Here is a 19,696-nt window from a genome sequence, read left to right on the forward strand (position 1 = left end):
AAGCAGTCTATTAATAATATAGAGAGTAGCTTTGACTACATATCTGATAATCCGAGAATTATACTATTTTATTAAGGCTTTTTGGTCGGATTTTGGATACTTCTTATGTCATTTTGCCTGAATTGCAACTTAATTGCATATGTTTTATGTTTCAAGCCAAAACATGCACTTTGAGCAAATAATGAGCGGAATCGAGTTTCTGGACCCAGAAGCAAGCGAATCTCAGAATTCGGGGAAGTTCTTAAGCAGATTTGAAGCACTATGAAGCTTGTTACCATTGGAGAGCATCGAAGATTGAAGATTCGAGCAAGAAAGCAAGCGGAGGGAAATTCTATAAATTCAGAATTGTTCAAGAAGGTTCGCCGCGTCGAAGTTCTTTCTTCACCGCAACGATAAACTCTCGAGAATTCGTTGCCGCGGCGAAGTCTGCAATTTTCAGTTTTTAATTAAAACACACAATTTTATTTTGGGAAAGTTTTTAGGTTTTTGGACTAACTATATAAGAAAAACTTAGACATTTTGAGAGGAGTTCGTGATCTTTTAGAGTGAGTTTAACACTTTTGGAAAGAAGGAGAGGAGATTGAGATTGAACCTTGTGGATTCGTCCAATAGGGAAGATCTTTGTTCTCTTATCTTAGTTTCAATATGTTGAATACATTGCTCACTGTGTTTACTTTGATTTGTGTTAATTTCAGTATGAACTAACTCATCTTGGGTTAGGGTTTTGATGTAATTTGGGATTTCTATGTTTAATCAATGAATTAGTGTTGTTTCTATATTCTATTGCATGGATTTTGTGATTTCTCTTGTTTTTCTTGAAAGTATTTGTTGAACATGATGAGATTGAGAAATGAATCATGTATAAGCTTCTTAGGGAAATCACCATTGTTGTATTGAACGCTAGAGATAGGTTTGAGAATCAATGAAATCAATCTAGGATTCCATTAGCTTAATGAACTTGGATCTATTAATCTTCAAATTGTTGGGTGCGGAAGCTTAATAGGGAAAAGTAGGAATTCATAGCCTGAGAATGTATGTTTTACACATTAGGGAGTTCGATTTAAAATCCGTGAATGTGAGTGTAGAAGTAGCATAATTCGTAGATTAATTCATAGAATCCTAATGAAGTCAAAACCCTAACCGTTTGTTTTACTTGATATTACTCTTGCTTTAATCTTGCTTTCATTAGTTAGCCTTTTAATTACATAGTAAATTTTGCTTTCAATTTAGTTTAAGTTTCTCCTGTAAATCTAACACTTTCCGGTTTCTCCAACTTGAAAACAATTAGGAAAATCAGTGCTTAACAACCAATCCTCGTGGGAACGATACTTTTCTTATTACTTTATTACCTTTTGCGACTAGTGCATTTGCTATACATTGCATGTTGCCACAAGTAATCTAGAATATGAGATTGAAACTTAAAGGCTCTAGCCTTGTTAAGAATGTGTCTGTGCTTACGTTCTACCACTCTATTTTGCTGTGGAGTGTAGACACAAGTGCTTTGATATACAATGCCTAAGCTGGACAATAAATCATGACATTGTTGGTTGAAAAATTCTAATCCATTGTCAGTTCTAATATATTTAGGTGTTTGACTGTATTGATTTTGGACCATATGCAGAAAGTTTTTTAAGGTTTGAAAGACATCAGACTTGAATTGCATAAGAAAGATCCAAGTTGTCCTAGTAAAATCATCAACAATTGTAACGAAAAACCTTGCATTACCCCAGGTTGCAACTCTATAAAGGCCCCAAACATCTAAATGCAGCAGTTCAAAAACATGTGATGTTGCTGTTTCACTTAAAGCAAAGGGTAATCTAGTTTGTTTAGCTTAGTGACAAACTTCACAATGAAACTTGTGCTGATCATTAAGTCCATGATGTAAGGTTTATAGAATTGGCAAAGATGCATGTCCTAACCTTCTATGCCAGAGAACAATATCTTTAGTTTGAAGAGGTTCTTTTATTGACGAATTAGTAGCTACATTGACAGAATTGCAAACTAACAATTTATTACAATCAGACTTTTGTATGTCAAAGCCTTTTCCTATAGCTGAAACAAAATTAGGAAAACACAATTTTAATTTTGAAATTGGTATGAAATGATATAGCCCCTAGCATTGTTTACCAATCCCCTTCAGTTTGCCACTCCAAAGATCCTTAATAACACAAAAATGTGGATAAAAGGTGATGGAACATTGACTGGTAGTAGCCAATTTAGACACTGACATCAAATTGTACTTAAAATCTGGTATGTATAAAACATTTTCAAGAGACAAATTTTCTTACAATTTGACAGAACCAACATGTTCAATTGAGGTTTATGTTCCATTTAGGAGACCTACATTACTAGCTATGGATAGTTTACTAGCAATAGAAGACTCAAAATTTTGGAAATTATGGGTCATATGGTCATTAGCACCAGAATCTAGAATCCAATCATCAGTAGTATTGTAATTTGAGTATAAGGAAACGATTTTACCTGCCAAATTAGCAGATGGTGCTCCCATGTTCTCCTTTCCCAGTAGCTGAAGTAATTGTGCATACTGTTCTGGAGTCAAGACATTGCCTAGATTAGCTCCTCCTTTTTTATTGTCGGGTGCAGAATCAATGTTCAACACTTGCTCCTGACTTGAGTGAACATGATTAGCTTTGACCTTCGATCCTGACTTCCCTTTATTAAACTGGAAATCTGCAAGATAGCCATGCAATTTGTAACAAGTATCTTTTTTATGCCCAGCAATATGACAATAGTCACATTCTATGTAAGGTTTCTTCCCTTTGTATTTTGAATTTTTAGTTTGATTCCCTTGTGAGTACAGTGTTGTAGTAACTTCAGTATTATGATTGAATCTAGTCAATACCTTCTGACTCTCATCTTGACTCACTATTGAATAAGCCTGTTTAACTTATGGCAGAGGAACCATCAACAAAATCTGACTTTGCACCAAGGCATATGATTCATTAAGTCCCATGAGGAGCTGTAATAGCTTTTGTTGGTTGAGATGAGCCAAATAAGCCTTGGCTGACTCACTATCTGGTGGCAGCAGACTCACCAATGAACTCAGTTCATCCCACAAAGTTTTCAATTTGTTGTAATAAACTGCAATAGTATTTGTTCCTTGTACCAAATTAGCTACCTCTCTGTGAATACCAAACACTCTCGTACCATTGACTTTATTGTATTGTTCTTGAAGATCTTGCCAGACCTGATGAGCACTGGTAGAGTACACAATACTGTTGAATATTTCCTTCGACACAGTGTTGAAAATCCATGCCAAAACTAAGGAGTTACAACGTTCCCACTGTGCATACAGAGACTCACTGAATTTGACTTCTCACAAGATCTGTCAACAAAGCCCAATTTGTTTTCGCCCTTAGAGAGATTGTCATCGCACGACTCCATATCTCAGAATTCTCTGTTCTAGTGAGTTGTTCTGAAATCAGAGTTGAACCTGGGGTGTCCGATAGATAAATGTAGAGAGGAGAACCTGAATAAGTAACATTCGACATCTAGAATCGATTGACTTTAAGAATCAAACTAATCAAGAACTGATTTAGCAAAAAACCAGCTTAATCAAGGACGAACTTTGATGATGAAGATAGAAGAAATCAACTTAATCAAGAACTGATTTGGCATAAAACCATTTTAATCAAGGAAGAAATTGATGACGACAAGGAAGAAATTGATGACGAAGATCAACCGATCTTGAAGGATGATACAAATACAGCTTTTATTTGAGCTTGATTCTTTGATTGAAAGATTGTCAATTTCGCAGCTTAAAACACTACTCTGATTCCATGTTCTAGTCTATTTCAGAGAGAGAGTAAAGTAAATTTCTTCATATTCAGCTCAAGAAGTTAACTATACAAGAGTTAATAACAGCTATATACAATCTGTAGTAACTATGGTTAAGTTAACCATAGTTAGTTATTTCTAACTAAACCATAACAGCACTCTAACTAACTATAAAAATAATTAACTACTTTGTTAACTAATTACAACAATTAATCAATAATCCAAGATTCTGCTTGAATTTGAAAACCGGTTTGATTTAGAAATTACCCTATCCGATCCGACTAACCGGAATTCCCATCCCTAGATCTACCCACTATCCATTATACTTGATGTGAGATTTAATATTTGGCACCTTGAAAGGTGAGAAAATGTAGAACTCAAGTTAGATGCTTGTATAGTGGCTGTGTTAAAGTATGACATAAACTTTTATATTGGAAAGCGTTATTTTACGATAGTAGCATGTATTTCATACTACATGTGCTTAGCGACCATGAATGGAGATGGGAGAATGAATTCTTGCTTCCTCACCGTGTGAGTCCATAGAGGTTAATATATGACCAAGTGAGTGAGACTTTTGACTATGTCATGAAGTGACGAATTAATGTTCAACTACTTTGACATGTTACCTATGATCACGAATGATTTCTGAGCAGAGTGACACAAGGGCAAAAGGAAGATCATCTATCGACAACTCAATATAAGTGTGGGTATCTCGTTAAACCGGGGAGTTAAGTATCATTCTTAGAGGGATACTTGAACTGATGTGATTAGATGACAATAGTCTTTTTCTTTGACTTTATCTTGAGGTTCTAGTATTGAGCTCCCACATGGAGGTGTTCAAACAAACCATTGACTTGTATGAATGGTCTTATTTATGTGAATAGATTTGAGAAAAAGAGATGCGATAGTATTGTGCATTATGTGTAAGTGAGAGATGTTGGCAGGCGTGAGGGGTGAGGTTACTTAGCAATCGCTCAAATAATTGTAGCAATAAAGAAGCTACTAATGAATAGACGGTTTACAAGATCCAATAAATGCTGGACCTTGACTTTGAAGATTTGCTCAAACCCAAAAAAGTACATCAAACGATGACCATTCACGATTCCATGGACCTAATTAATATTTCTCAAGAGTGATGAAATAGACTTTTAATGTAGTTATATCGTGCTATTACATAATTAGCTTTTAGATCTATTAATTTATATTGATATAATGTATCAAATACAAATGATAAATGGGATGGTAGAGCTTTCATATTGTCAGAATAAAATTAAAAAGCCGTTTTGGTAGATCCATCGCCTGCTCGGCATCTAATCTCGTTTGAAAATATACATGGATCCATCTAACACGACGACTTCATATTTAAATTCTATTTCTTTATTTACTGAGTGCATTGTTTTCAAGGCATATCATGTGCAATGCCCACTAAACAAAACCCTCTTGCCTCTATTAGAGTAAAGTTTTCTGACATTTTTATTAGAGCAAAAAATGTACAAATTAGGTTGTGGCAGCTACAATTATGTTATCTTAATATAAACTGTTATGTGTTCGATAGGATGACTCTCACAAGCAGAATACAAGGAGATGATCCGAGCAGAAAAGAGCAAAAGTTTAGGGTGGGAACATGAACATCACAACTCATTCATTAGTTAATTACTGTATGTGTAGACAACAAGAATTAGGTAGAACTAACTAAACTTTCATGAATTAAACTATAATACCTGGCTCATATCTCGTGATTTCATGGTCATCTCAAGGGCAACAACTGTACATCATAGCCTTGCCTTCGCGAACCAAGGCGCTCGACTTGGAGATTTTACCTGGTGTACCATAATAAGCGTCCTTCTCACAAATTGCACCCTTTGAATTCCCAACCCAGTTGACTTTCTCCTTTTAAGTTTGGTTGATTCAGGAAAATCACGAATCAAAATACTCCTCTGCAATTTAATATTATGGTTTTGCGTAACATGTAATCAAGAATACACTCCATAGTTTATTAATTACACATCATTTATTAAATTTTATTTCCCTCCCTCCACACAACTGAATTCTCTTCTCTACTGTCAATGCTTCACTCCTTTAAAACTTTCCCACTTTCTCAAATTCTTCAGCTTTCTTTAATTTCCCAAGAAAATTTGTTTAGTTCAAATTCATGATTGTTACATTAGTAAAAGCCAAAGTTTGTAGTTTTAATTAGTTCTTGAGAATTTTTCTATTCTATTTAATGGAGAAATTCAAGGCTGTTTCACCATGTATCTTAATTTGTATAGTCGTTTTTGGTCTGCTGGTTCCAGTGTCAATAGAACAAGCACTGAGTTCAGGTGAAACCAGAAGTCTCTTCCAAGTCCAGAAGCTTCTTGAGTATCCTCAAGTTCTTCAGGGATGGACTAATTGGACCAACTTCTGTTATCTTCCTTATTCTCCTTCTCTCAAGATTGTCTGCTACAATAACCGAGTAACAGAGTTAACCATCGTTGGAAACAAAAGCTCTCCTTCCCATTTCTCAAAACTAACTTCCGGGAAATTTTCACCTTCTCAACAAAGCCTGTCTTCTAACTTCAACATTGATGCCTTCTTTACTTCTCTAACAAAGCTTTCAAATTTGAAACTACTCTCACTCGTGTCCTTAGGTTTATGGGGTCCGTTACCTTCCAAGATCAATAGATTTTGGTCACTTGAAGTGTTGAACATCAGCTCAAATTTCATTTATGGAGAGATTCCTCAAGAGATCACATCATTGAAAAGTCTGAGAAGTCTTGTTTTGGCTGATAATTTGATGAATGGGAGTGTTCCAGATCTCAAGAAATTACAATCTCTTCAAGAATTGAATCTGGGTGGTAACCAAATTGGTCCTAAATTTCCCTCAATCACCATCAATCTCGAAAGTATCATACTGGGAAATAATTCTTTGAGATCTGACATTCCTTTAGGACTCAAGAACTTTAATCAGTTAAAACATTTAGACATTTCTGCCAATAAGTTTGTTGGACCAGTCCCATCTTTCCTTTTCTCTCTTTCTTCAATTGAACATCTCATTTTGGCTAAAAACCAATTGAGTGGAGCTCTTCCGCTGAACATATCGTGTAGTGCTAAGCTTAGCTTTGTAGATATTTCTGGCAACCTTTTGATAGGAAAGCTCCCTTCATGTATTGCATCAAAGTCTTCGAACAGAAATTTAACTGTCATAAGTTCATGGAATTGTTTGTCTGCTGGGAACACAAAACTTCAGCATCCATATTCATTTTGCCATAAAGAAGCAGTGGCAGTGAAGCCTCCACTTAAGAGAGAGAAGCAGGAATCCAGCATCAAACTAGGACTAATTCTGGGTATCCTTGGAGGCATCGTGGGAATTGTAGTGGTTTTCGGCTTGTTGGTTTTGGTCATTATCAGAAGATCATCAGAAACAACAGGAGCTCAAGATAGCAAATATGAGAGATCCAATGCAGATAAAATGTCTGTTCGTAGCTCACCAAAACCAGCTATTGGTTCAAGTAAGGCTGTGTTTCTGAATTTCTGGCTATATATTACGAATTCAATATATAAGTTGCTTGAATTTTTTTTTTTTTTTTTTTTTTTTTTAAATTTTTAGTTCAGTGAATTGAAGTAAGCAATGAATTTCTGCAGGGAAAGTGCCTCAGACAATGAGGTCAGCAGCAATAGGGCTTCCACCATATCGAGTTTTCAGCTTAGAGGAAATAGAAGATGCAACAAACAATTTTGACCCAACAAATTTGATGGGTGAAGGATCCCAGGAACAGGTAAATTAAATCATTTCCTTTGAACTGTTAGATAAAATAAACAAGATTGATGTTCAGGCATGACAAATAAACAAGAATTGACATTTGCAGCTGTACAAAGGTTGTCTTAGAGATGGATCAATAGTGTTGGTGAAATGCCTGAAACTAAAGCAGAGGCATCTACCGCAGAGCTTGGTGCAACATATGGAAGTGTTGTCAAAGTTAAGACATCGGCATTTAGTGAGTGTTCTTGGACATTGCATTGTTACTTATCAGGATCATCCCAATACAGCCAGCACTGTGTTTATTGTCCTTGAGCACATATCAAATGGATCATTACATGATTACCTAACTGGTAAGCAAATGGCAGAGATCATATTGTAAAGAAAAAGTAGCTTTAAATCCTTTGGGGGGGAAAAACTGTAGTTTACTTTTATTTTGGCAGACTTGAGGAAGAAGGAGATGCTGAAATGGCCACAAAGAATGGCAATTATTATTGGTGCTGCAAGGGGAATTCAGTTTTTGCATACTGGAGTTGCACCTGGCATTTTTGGGAACAATGTGAAGATTGACAACATCTTGTTGGATGAGACTCTTACTGCAAAACTAAGTGGTTATAACATTCCAATGCCATCGAATAAGGTGAGAAACAAATTCAAACTCACATTTAAACCATTTTTCTAATTGTTAAATGTTAATGGTTGCTCTTTAAATTTCTACAGAGAGGTTCAGAGAGCCCTCTCAATGGCCAAGACGTCTCCAATCATCTGGGAAGGTATCAATTATAATCTTTTAAAACCTCCATTTTCTCTCTTACATCCATATTCGTATCTACTTATATAATCATCTCTTTATACAGCATGGAAGATGCCGAAAAGGAAGATGTTTATCAGTTTGGTGTTATCCTTGCTCAAGTTATTACTGGAAAGCCGATCAAATCCACTCGTGAATTGGGGGAGTTGAAGCTTGAGGTAGTACTTATACATCATATTCATCCAGTAATAATAAAACTGGCTCCAGTTTAATTAGACAATTTTTCGTTACTCCTTTCACAGCTAGAGAAATGCTTAGCAGAATCTCCATCAAAGTTACGGGGGGCAGCCGACCCCTCAGTCCGGGGCACTTATGCATATGACTCATTAAGAACGACAGTTGAAATCACCACCAATTGTCTATGCAAGGATGCCGCCGGTCGCCCATCAATAGAAGATGTTCTATGGAATTTGCAGTATTCAATTCAAGTACAGGAAGGATGGACCAGCAGCGGAAATCTTAATACTCATTTCTAGTTTCTTCATTACATTTCCTACAGTAATCGTAAGTTTATTACTTCTATTATTATTTTGGCAGAAGGTCATCTGCATGCTGCACACACTAACGTCTGAGATCATAATTTCCAGCTGTGATTTGCTCGGTCAAAAATAGCGCTTTTTGGCCTTAAGGCAATACTATAGGAAAATCAACCTTCTTTGACGCATCTGTCTTGTTGAAATTTCCTAAATATTCTATAAAATCTTCAATTATTTCGTAATCCTTTAATTATATTAGGTTTATTATTCTCAAATATTATAAATATATTGTAATCTCTTAATTATATCAGATATTATATTATGTAATCTGTAACTGAAATAATCAATAAATTGTATACTCTCTATCAAAAGTATATAACCCTTGATTGAAAATTAAATGTATTGAAAATACAATTCTCCGTACAAGCATACTGTATCAGTGCGTGGTGTCCATCCTCAAGCATCGGGTTCGAGTCCCCACACCACAACAACAAATTAATGTTGTGGGCCTTAAAGGGTAAACCCAAGTTGGACTGACCAACTTCTTGGTGGAGATGCGGGGAAATTAAGGGAATAAATGTTGTGGCCTTAAAGGGCAAACCCAAGTTGGACGGACCAACTTGTTGATGCTCTTCTGGTGTCTGGGATTTGATTATGCTGTTCTTTTCAATGACCTCTTTATACCAAGTTTCTGATAACTTAGGAGTCCTCTTCAGTGTGGCATAATCAACATGGTGAAGTCCAAATCTTGTCTATTCGAAGTTGTCTAGCAAGGACCAAGCAAAGTATCCCCTGACATCTGCTCCATTTCTGTTAAAATAGGGAGAGACATTGGCCAAGGAAATATTCATTAACATAGAAAGATTGTGAAGTCTTGGGAGCTTTTTGATAAAGATCAATGCCTTTTTGATTTGATTGTTTAAAAATTCTAATCCAGCACATCCTTACCTCATTGCTGTCAACAGTGCATCTAAGTAGCAAGTCATATGTTCGACCCTTTTGACATCATGGAGATATTCTTCTGTGGTGGAATTTGGAGTATTTATCTCGCCGTATCCTGCAAAGAAAATGAAGGTATGCAAGGGCAAGGATAAGTAGCAAGTTTGTGCCTTGACAGCTCAGTAGATAGCTACTTACCATTTTCTGTAATGAACATGGGTATGTTATTGTATCTCTCTTTCACGTAGTTTATAACCTTCTCCATTCCCGGTGGGTATACATTTAGCCACTCCAATGAGGTCTGCAAAGCAAAAAGGTTTCAGCAACTGCTTTATGAATGTGAAGTCAGTATGCTTGTGATGAATTTAGATTGCATACGGATTCTCCTATGGGGACACCATTTCTTTGGTTACTTCGTCCGCAAAATCCTTCTGTCTTGGTAGCTCCCCATCCAGGTTCGCATACAAAAGAGATACAGTCTCGGATATAGTAACTGGTGTAGTGATTGATTCCTATAAAGTCCAGTCCCATCTTCAATTTCTCTTTATCTTTGCTTGAAAACTCGGGTAATATAGTTCCCTCATCTCTACTGGATATTTTCCATATGTAATTGGGTCCAAAAACCTGCATTCAACCAATAGTGCAGTATCTTTAAATCATGAAGATAAATATGCATTATGTGTGTTTAGTCATGCGAAACAATTGAGTGAGAAGTTGAGGATTAACCAATTCATGAACAAGGATTGACTTCCTTCGCCTGCTAACTTGTCTGCTGTGGACTTGCTAATGTAAAAGTCATGTTGATGTCAGCTCAACAAGTACTTAAAAGACAAAGTGTATTAGCTGCTACGCCCATATCGTCTCAGAGATATTTTATACTAACCCTATCTTATTTTAAGATAAGGATGAATGAGAGCTCTCCATGTGTCAAGGCAACTTGCAAAAACACTTATTACATTGACTTCAAAAGTGTATAAATTGGCACTTCTCTTCACAAAAAGAAGAGGCTAGACATACGAGAGCTAGTCATAGATTTGAGCTTTATTATTTTTCTCTGTAAACAAAGTTTTTCTCCATCTTTGTATGTCTTACGGGCAATATCATAGAAATAGTCAGAGAATAGCAAAATAACAGTGGATGTAGGATTCGCTTTAAGTATCTGAACCACTTTAAAAACCTCTCTTGCCAATCTTTTATTTATGTTTTCTGCAAACGTATATAATCTCAGCACCATATTCAAATCTCATAAATCCATCATGTGTAATTTCTAAGACTCTCTTAGCACTTTGCACGTGCGAGTCGTTGGTGTCAAAATCAAGCATCAACAGTTTGGTGGCCCATGCAAGTCTCCAACCTGCGTCCAAGGTCTCAGATGGCGTGGTCAAATCGCAGATCGCACGCTCAGATCATTTGATCTTCAGCTTCAGATCGCGTGCCCAGATCACAGATCGCACGCATCATAGTTCTCGGATCGCGTGGTCAGATCGCAGATCGCACGCATCAGAGTTCTCGGATCGTGTGGTCAGATCGCAGATCGCACGCATCAGAGCTCTCGATCGCGTGGCCAAATAGCAAATCGCACGCATCAGAGCTCTTTGATCGTGTGGCCAGATCGCAAATCGCACGTATCAAAGTTCTCAGATCGCCTGGTCAGATCGCAGATCACATGCATCAAAGCTCTCCGATGGCATATCATATATCGCACGCATCAGAGCTTTCAAATCGCGTGGCCAGATCGCATATCACACGCATCAAAGCTCTCGGATCGCGTGGCCAGATTACAGGCATCAGAGTTCTCAGATGACGTGGTCAGATCGCAGATCACACGTATCAGAGCTCTTGGATCGCGTGGCCAAATCGCAGATCACACTCATTAGAGTTCTCGGATCGCGTGGTCAGATCGCGGATCGCACGCATCAAAGCTCTCCGATGGCGTGGTCAAATCGCAGATCGCATGCATCAGAGTTCTCAGATGGCATGGTCAGATCGTAGATCACACGCATCAAAGTTCTCTAATTATGTGGTCAAATCGTAGATCGCACGTATCAAAATTTTTAGATGGCATGGCCAGATCGCAAATCGCACGCATCATAGCTCTCGAATCACGTGGTCAGATCGCAGATCGCACGCATTGGAGTTCTCAATCTCATGGTCAGATCGCAGATCACACGCATCAGAGATCTCCATGGCGTGGTCAGATCGTAGATCGCACGCATCAGAGCTTTTCAATCGCGTGGTCAGATCGCAGATCGCACGCATCAAAGCTTTTCAATCGCGTGGTCAGATCGCAAGCTCAGATCGCTCTGATCTTCAGCTTCAGATCGCGTGGCCAAATCGCAGATCGCAAGCATCAAAGCTCTCGGATCGCGTGGTCAGATCGCATATCGTATGCATCAGAGCTCTCCAATCGCGTGTGGTCAAATCACACGCTCAGATCATCCAGATAGTAGATCGCACGCTCAGATCATCCTGATAGCACGTTCAAGATCGTTCAGATCACGTAGATCGTGTGGCTAGATCGCACGCTCATCCGGACCGCGCGTTCAAGATCGTTGAGATCACGTGTTCAGATCGTAGATTGCATGCTTAGATAATCTAAATCGCATATTTAAGATCGTTGAGATCACGCATTCAGATAATTTAGATTGCGCTTAGATCGCTGATCTCGAGTTCTCAAATCAAGCTCTGCGCTTTCTGATTGAATTTCTTCTGTTCTCATATCAAGCTCTGTGCTTTCTAATCGAACTTCTTGTTCTCAGATTAAGCTTTGCGCTTTCTGATTGAACTCCTTCTGTTCTCAGATTAAGCTCTGCGCTTTCTAATCGAACTTCTTGTTCTCAAATCAAGCTTCGCGCTTTCTGATCGAACTCTTTCTATTTTCTGATTGAACTCCTTAAACTCTTAGATCACAAAGAGCTCTCAAGCTTTCAGATCGTAAAGAGCTCCCAAGTTCTGGGATCAAGCTCCTTATGCTCTTAGATAGAGCTCTTTATGATCTTAGATCGAACTCTTTATGGTCTTAGATCGAGCTCCTTATGATCTCATATCGAGTTCCTTATGCTCTCTGATTGGGCTTATAAGCTCGCTCATTTTAAATCGCGTGCATCAGATCGTTCAGATCGCACGCCTCAAACTCTTAAGTCGAGCCCTTATCAGATCACGATCAACTCCTAGCTCTCAATCACAATCAGCTCTTAGCTCTGAGATTGCGAATCGCCTTAGGTTTTGTTCTCAACTCTCAAACCGCAATCAGTTCTCCGTTCTCAGGTTGCGACTAGCTGCTAGCGTTAGAAAAAACGCGTAGAAAACTCAAAATAGCCCCAATACATGCTGAAACGGTGGATTTTGGCCCTGAAAATGGTCTCAACTAGGTCTCCTAGTTACCACAATGTATAGCTCGGAACGAACTTTCTGTGGATATCTTACGCGCTCCAAAACTCCTCCCGGATCAAAAGTTATGACTATTTTAAGTTGGCTTGTCCGTTTAAGGCCTCTAAGCCGTGCGTTTGGGCTTCTGATGTTAGCGCCCTCTGGGAATTCATCTACTGGATATTTCATGTCAGTTATCAGATCACGCTCAGTTTTGGGTCGCTCCAAGCTCTCAGATCGCAATCTTAGCTCTCAGCACCTAATCACGCCATGCATAGTTCGAGCTCTTCAGTTCGAGACTGCAGCCTATAGTGCGACAGCCATTTAGATCTACGACATGAGTTTTTGAAACGTGATTACGCACTCCAAAAACTGGGGGGGGGGGGTTCTGTTATGCCTAAAAAATTCACGCTGATGTCAGCTCAACAAATGCCTAAAAGACAAAGTGTACTAGTTGTCAAGCTCATACCACCTCAGAGATATTTTATACCAACCCTATCTCATTTTAAGATAAGGACGAATAAGAACTCTCTATGTGTGAAGGCAATTTGCAAAAGCACTCATTACATTGACCTCAAAGGTGTATAAATTGACACTTCTCTTCACGAAAAGAAGAGGTTGGGCATATGAGAGCTACGCATAGATTTGAGTTTTATTATTTTTCTCTATAAACAAAATGTTTCTCCATCTTTGTATGTCTTACGGGCAATATCATAGAAATAGTCAGAGAATAGCAAAATAACAGTGGATGTCGGATTCGCTTTAAGCATCCGAACCACTTTAAAAACCTCTCTTGCCAATCTTTTATTTATGTTTTCGGCAAACATATATAATCTCAGCACCATATTCAAATCTTATGAATCCATCACATGTAATTTCTAAGACTCTCTTAGCACTTTGCACGTGCGAGTTGTTGGTGTCAAAATCAAGCATCAACAGATTCAAACCATGCGGCGTGCAAAACAATCCCAATGCTACCTCCTTGCTCTCTCTAGAGTTTCACTGCTACTGTTAAGTCTACTCCTATCCTCTCATCCAGAAACTTTTAGAAAATAAAACTATTACTCTTTTCATTGTATATTGTTACTGTTATTACCTAGTATTTGGTTCTGTATATATGAATTGCAGTAGCATGTGATAGGATAACATTTTGAGCTGCAATGAAAGGCTTCATCTCTGAATTGCCCGACTGCAAATTCCAAATGCCCTTGAGCAATGAGATGGAGGATATTCACCTAAACGATAACCAAGGATGACCTGATAGTTTGGCTCATTGAAGGTGACCCAATATTTCACTCGGTCACCGAAGGATTTAAAACAAATGTTTGCAAAATATCCAAAATCCTCCCTGGAATAAAGGATAAACTCCGATGAGTTGAAATTAGGATTTGTGTACTCTAGTTTGTGCATGGTAATGTCTGCATACACTTATACTTTTTTTCCGGTAATCAGGGGTGTTCAGGTCAATTTGTGCCCACTTCAATTAATCCTTCGAAACCCTGAAGTTAATGACAGTGGTCACTTCTATTAGCAACCAAGAGGGATCGACGCAGGGGCCAAAATGTAATTATTTCCGATTCTTAAGGCCCAAACATTTACTTGCAGTCAAACTTCGACTTCGTATAACTCACAGTATGAATTGCCAACATTGATTCAGTAACACGACCAAGCTCATGCCCTCCGCGGCTCCCCTACCATCCAATGAAACACCAAATACCCAATCTGGTCAAGAATGGCTTCTACAAAGAAGCACTTTATTTGTACGCACAACACCACTCTGCCTCGTTGCCTCCGCAAAACTTCACTTTCCCTCCTCTGCTCAAAGTCTGTGCCAAGCTCCAATCACCAATTCAAGGCCGAATCCTCCATACCCATCTCATCAAAACCGGGTTTTCGGTAGACGTTTATTCAGCTACAGCTCTCGGCGACATGTATATGAAACTTAATTTACTTGGTGATGCTCTTAAGGCGTTCGACGAAATGCCACAGCGAAACTTGGCCTCATTGAACGCTGTGATTTCTGGATATTCACAAAATGGGTATTCCAGAGAAGGTATGAGGGTTTTCAAAGAAACGCTCCTTGGATTGTTTAGGCCCAATGCGGTTACTGTAGCAAGTGTTTTGTCTGGCTGTGACAGTGTTGAAGATGGCACGCAAATGCATTGTTTGGCAATAAAGTTAGGTGTAGATATGGATATATATGTGGCAACTGCATTGTTGACTATGTATTCGAACTGTAAAGAAATAGGTTTGGCTACAAGATTGTTTGGAGATATGCGTAATAAGAATGTTGTGAGCTATAATGCTTTTGTTACTGGGCTTCTGCATAATGGGGTTCCACGAGAGGCGTTAGATGTGTTCAGGGAGATGAGGGAGTGTTTAAGTGAAGAACCTAATTCAGTTTCTCTTACTTCGGTTATTTCGGCTTGTGTAAGTCTTCTTAATCTCCAGCTTGGTAGGCAGATTCATGGACTTATAGTGAAATTGGAGATGGAATTTGATACTATGGTTGGTACTGCACTTATTGACATGTATTCAAAATGTGGTCGTGTGCGCTGGGCTTATGATGTATTTAAAGAACTAAATGGACGCAGGAATTTTATTACATGGAATTCGATGATTGCTGGGATGATGCTAAATAATCAGACTGAGAAGGCCATTGAGTTGTTTGAACAGTTAGAATATGAAGGACTTGAGCCTGATTCAGCAACATGGAATTCCATAATTAGTGGGTTCGCTCAATTAGGGAAGGGATTTGAAGCTTTTACATACTTTAAGAAAATGCAATTAGCTGGTGAAGTACCGAGTTCAAAATGTGTTACAAGTCTTTTATCAGCTTGTGCAGACATGGCTGCTCTGAAGTGCGGAAAAGAGATTCATGGGCATTTTATTAGAACTGATATTGGTGATGATGACTTCTTGTGTACGGCACTTATTTTCATGTACATGAAATGTGGGTTTCCCTCTGCGGCACGAAGAGTTTTTGATCAAATTAAGATAAAACCTGATGATCCTGCATTTTGGAATGCCATGGTGTCTGGATATGGAAGAAATGGAGAGTTTGAGTCTGCGGTTGAAATTTTTGACCTAATGCAGGAGGAAAAGGTAAAGCCAAATTCAGCAACTTTTGTTAGTATTCTGTCTGCATGCAGTCATACTGGTCAAGTTGAAAAGGGACTGCAAGTGTTTAGAATGATGAGCGATGATTATGGTATCAACCCAAATCCAGAGCATGTTGGTTGTCTAATTGACCTTTTAGGTCGTTCTGGGAGGCTAGATGAAGCTGAAGAACTAATACAAGAATTATCAGAGCCTTCTGCTTCTATTTTCTATTCTCTGCTTGGTGCTTGTTGGTCTCACATGAATTCCAAGCTGGGAGAAGAAACTGTGATGAAGCTTTCGGAGTTGGAGCCAGAAAACCCAACTCCTTTCGTGGTTCTATCCAATATATATGCTGTGTTGCAAAGGTGGGAGAATGTGGAAAGGACTAGACAGATGGTAAATGATAGAGCATTGAGGAAACTCCCTGGAATTTCAATTGGAGTTACTTGAAAAAAAGAACTACAGGAAATAAGAACTTCATTTGAGTAATATCTGGTGTCCGCTCATGAGGTTATAGATTTTAACAACAAAACTATCATTGACTCAACATTTCTTTGGCTGACAACCCAAAATGGTCGTCGAAATGATTAGGAGGCTCAAATATGAAGCAAGAGATCACATCTCTTAGGGTAATTACACCAGCAAGTTCATCTTCCTTGTCAGCTACTACATAGACTCTGTGAACAGACTTGGAAGCAAGAGTCTGGATCACACTGCCGAGGGTTGAATCCAGCTTGCATGTTATTGGTGGGAAGACTCTGCCAAAATCTTGGGTTGTTGAAACGATAGTATTCATGAAATCTCTGACAGTGGGCTGCCTGGAAGTAAGAAAAATAGCAGAGAAAACTTTAGTTAAGCCATCAAGATTGCATGGAACATGTTTCTTCTAAGTTGACTTAGATATNTTTATAAAAAAGGATAAATTTCAAAACTACCTTGGAGTTTCAAAATTCAACAGAAACTACCCCTAACTTTGCAAAGTTGATTTTTCATATAAAATACGAAATTACCCCATTTTTAAGGTTAAAGAAGATACCCTATTTAAATTATAAAAAACTAGGAAATTGAATTTATACCTTATATAGTTATATTATTCATTGATATTACAAATTAAATTATATAGATGTAGACAGGATCAATGGTTGCTTAACTTTACATAACTTTTTACATCAATTTTTATCCTTTAGATTAAAGAACAATCAACGGTTCAGATTAGATGAGAATCAATCTTCATTTAATGCGCAAGTCTTGTGACTTCTTCTTGTGTAGAGCCCAAATTTCTCAAGGGCCAAATTGTAAATATTTCTAATGGATCTTACTCACACCCTAAGCATGCAATCTAAGAGATATCTTCCTAAAGAAGTCGAATCATAATTCAAAGAGGAATCTGGCAGGAATTTGTTGGGGTTATGCCCTATGAATACAATGATTTTCTGAAATAATGTAAACAATTGTTAAACAAATAAAAATATTTTATTTGTATCATCATCACATATCTCCTTTATATTACATGTGTATATGTAGATCAAAGGTTCTTGAGCTAATAGATAAGATAAAATCCTCGTTTATATGAAGCAATCATATATAAGAAATGCGAGATTTTATTGTAGTTTGAAATTATGTTAACAACCATATAACACAAGCTAGGCACTCTGTTTGATAAGGATGTTGTGTGTCTGTTTTCGTGAGGGTAATAAATCTCGAATCACTAAAATAAGGATTTTAGAGCAGAAACACTTGTGCATTAGATATGCATTGAACTGGACCAAGTGAAGTTTATAATTCTGAGTAACTACCGTAACGGAAAACATAAACTTCACACCTTAGCAACTTTGGCATATGTAACTTAATCCTGAGTGGGTAGTGTACCTTTGATTTGTAGACTATAGTCTTTGATTAGAGTAGAAGGTGAGATTCAGTTATTTGATGGATCAATACACTGGCTTATTGGGATTGTAGTTCTATGGGTCAGAGAACACTATTCCATAGATATTGAATTCATAACTCCGAAAGGTTTAAGGAATATCATCTTATGGGTTTTACAAGGTCCTGAATGATGAGATTTGGCCAAGCGCTTAATGAAGTGTTTGTTAAACATTTATCATTCAATAGATGTAAAATCACTGTTTTAAAACCTAGCTCAGCCCGACCGGTTTAATCAGTTTAACTAGGACCCGGAAGCCTAGATGGGTCAGGTTTACATTATTCCTATTCACTCAAAACCCTAGAATTTAGGATGATGATCGGCAAACAATTGAAGGTTGGGGTGTTGGGGCTTTTGAAGAGAAAGTGCTAGTGAGTGTAATGGTGGCGACAGAATTGATTTCTGATGAGTAAATCAGCCGGAAATTGAAAAACACTAGTGGTGGCAACAACCTGCTTTTGCCGACGATTAGCGAGACTAACGGAGGTGGGGTGAGGTGGGTTTTGGTTGGAAGGAAGAGGGAAGTATTTTCGGGGTGCCAAGGAGGGTTGTCAATGTCGACGTTGGTGCGATTTGTCTTGGATTGCCGATGCCGGCGTCGGTGAGATTTGGCCAAAATCCAACCGTATCTGCCAAATCTTGGGTAGATTATTAAGGAAATGGACTCAAGGGACGATTGGGATATCTACCCAAGATCTGGCTGATATCAGTTCGATTGAGATATCTACCCAATCTCGGCCAAATCTACTTCGATAGGGGTGTTTTTGGCCATCAATATGGCCAGAAACGGCCATATCAGAGCCTCTCGGTGATGGTGGGCTACTCATGGGGACTCTAGGAGACTTCCGGTGGCGGATGGCAATGGTGGGCAGTGGCTTGGGGTGGTGGGGGTGATTTTGTTATAAATTAAAGTTTTATATAAGCAAGAGTGTTTTAAGTAAATCTGAAATGTTGGGGGTTAAAAGAAACTATTCAAAAATTAATAATAAAAATAATATTATATAATATTTAAAAAGAGGGTAATTTAGTAATTTAAATAACATACCTATCAATTTATTTATCTAAACCAAACATATTAATATAACATATCCACCCATTTATTCCAAGTAACTAAACACATTTTTTTTAAAGATTCTCAATAATCTATATTACTAACATTAACTACTATTGGCATTGAAAGATTACTAGAATCTTATATTATTTGACAGTCAGATGTGATAATAAAGTAATATAAAATAACATAACCCTAGTAATCTCATATAATCTACAACCAAACGCCCCTTCAAGGTAATATAAAATTTTAGTAATCTAACATTTCCTGAATCAAACACACCCTAAAAGTAAATTGGTTCACTTTCTAAGTTAGAATTTAATACAACTAATAAAGAGTTATTGAAATCGAGATTTAAAGTATCTCTAAGCATGAGTAATATATGAATATTTTGCCCTAATCAAAATAATGGTTGTTGTTAGAGCAAACGACTTTGTCTTACCTGAATAATAGCGTAACGACACTTTTCTAACCTCTAACTTTTAAA

The 19,696-nt window shown here is 37.8% G+C and overlaps 2 protein-coding genes and 1 pseudogene across 2 annotated transcripts; 2 read left to right on the top strand and 1 right to left on the bottom strand.

The window, feature by feature from the left end:
* Positions 1 to 6,022: 6,022 nt before the first annotated feature.
* LOC116135255 (probable LRR receptor-like serine/threonine-protein kinase At1g14390) lies at positions 6,023 to 8,837 on the top strand. Its single transcript, XM_031420952.1, has 7 exons — positions 6,023 to 7,289; positions 7,423 to 7,556; positions 7,647 to 7,890; positions 7,981 to 8,172; positions 8,256 to 8,310; positions 8,395 to 8,506; positions 8,591 to 8,837. The coding sequence occupies exons 1-7, from the start codon at positions 6,023 to 6,025 to the stop codon at positions 8,822 to 8,824; spliced, it is 2,238 nt and encodes a 745-aa protein (XP_031276812.1). The 3' UTR covers positions 8,825 to 8,837.
* A 352-nt stretch (positions 8,838 to 9,189) lies between these two features.
* On the bottom strand, positions 9,190 to 14,542 carry LOC116135235 (annotated as a pseudogene).
* A 291-nt stretch (positions 14,543 to 14,833) lies between these two features.
* LOC116135241 (pentatricopeptide repeat-containing protein At2g02750-like) lies at positions 14,834 to 16,980 on the top strand. Its single transcript, XM_031420937.1, has one exon. The coding sequence runs from the start codon at positions 14,834 to 14,836 to the stop codon at positions 16,682 to 16,684; it is 1,851 nt and encodes a 616-aa protein (XP_031276797.1). The 3' UTR covers positions 16,685 to 16,980.
* Positions 16,981 to 19,696: the final 2,716 nt, after the last annotated feature.

The sequence above is a fragment of the Pistacia vera genome, unplaced genomic scaffold (genome assembly GCF_008641045.1).
Source record: "Pistacia vera cultivar Batoury unplaced genomic scaffold, PisVer_v2 Contig297, whole genome shotgun sequence".
NCBI classification, from domain to species: domain Eukaryota; kingdom Viridiplantae; phylum Streptophyta; class Magnoliopsida; order Sapindales; family Anacardiaceae; genus Pistacia; species Pistacia vera.

Excerpts from the sequence above, each read along its gene's own strand:
- LOC116135241 (XM_031420937.1), top strand. The coding sequence starts at position 14,834 with ATGAAACACCAAATACCCAATCTGGTCAAGAATGGCTTCTACAAAGAA.
- LOC116135255 (XM_031420952.1), top strand. The coding sequence starts at position 6,023 with ATGGAGAAATTCAAGGCTGTTTCACCATGTATCTTAATTTGTATAGTC. Across the intron at positions 8,311-8,394 it reads GTCTCCAATCATCTGGGAAG|CATGGAAGATGCCGAAAAGG; the intron begins GTATCAATTATA and ends CTCTTTATACAG. Across the intron at positions 8,507-8,590 it reads TGGGGGAGTTGAAGCTTGAG|CTAGAGAAATGCTTAGCAGA; the intron begins GTAGTACTTATA and ends CTCCTTTCACAG.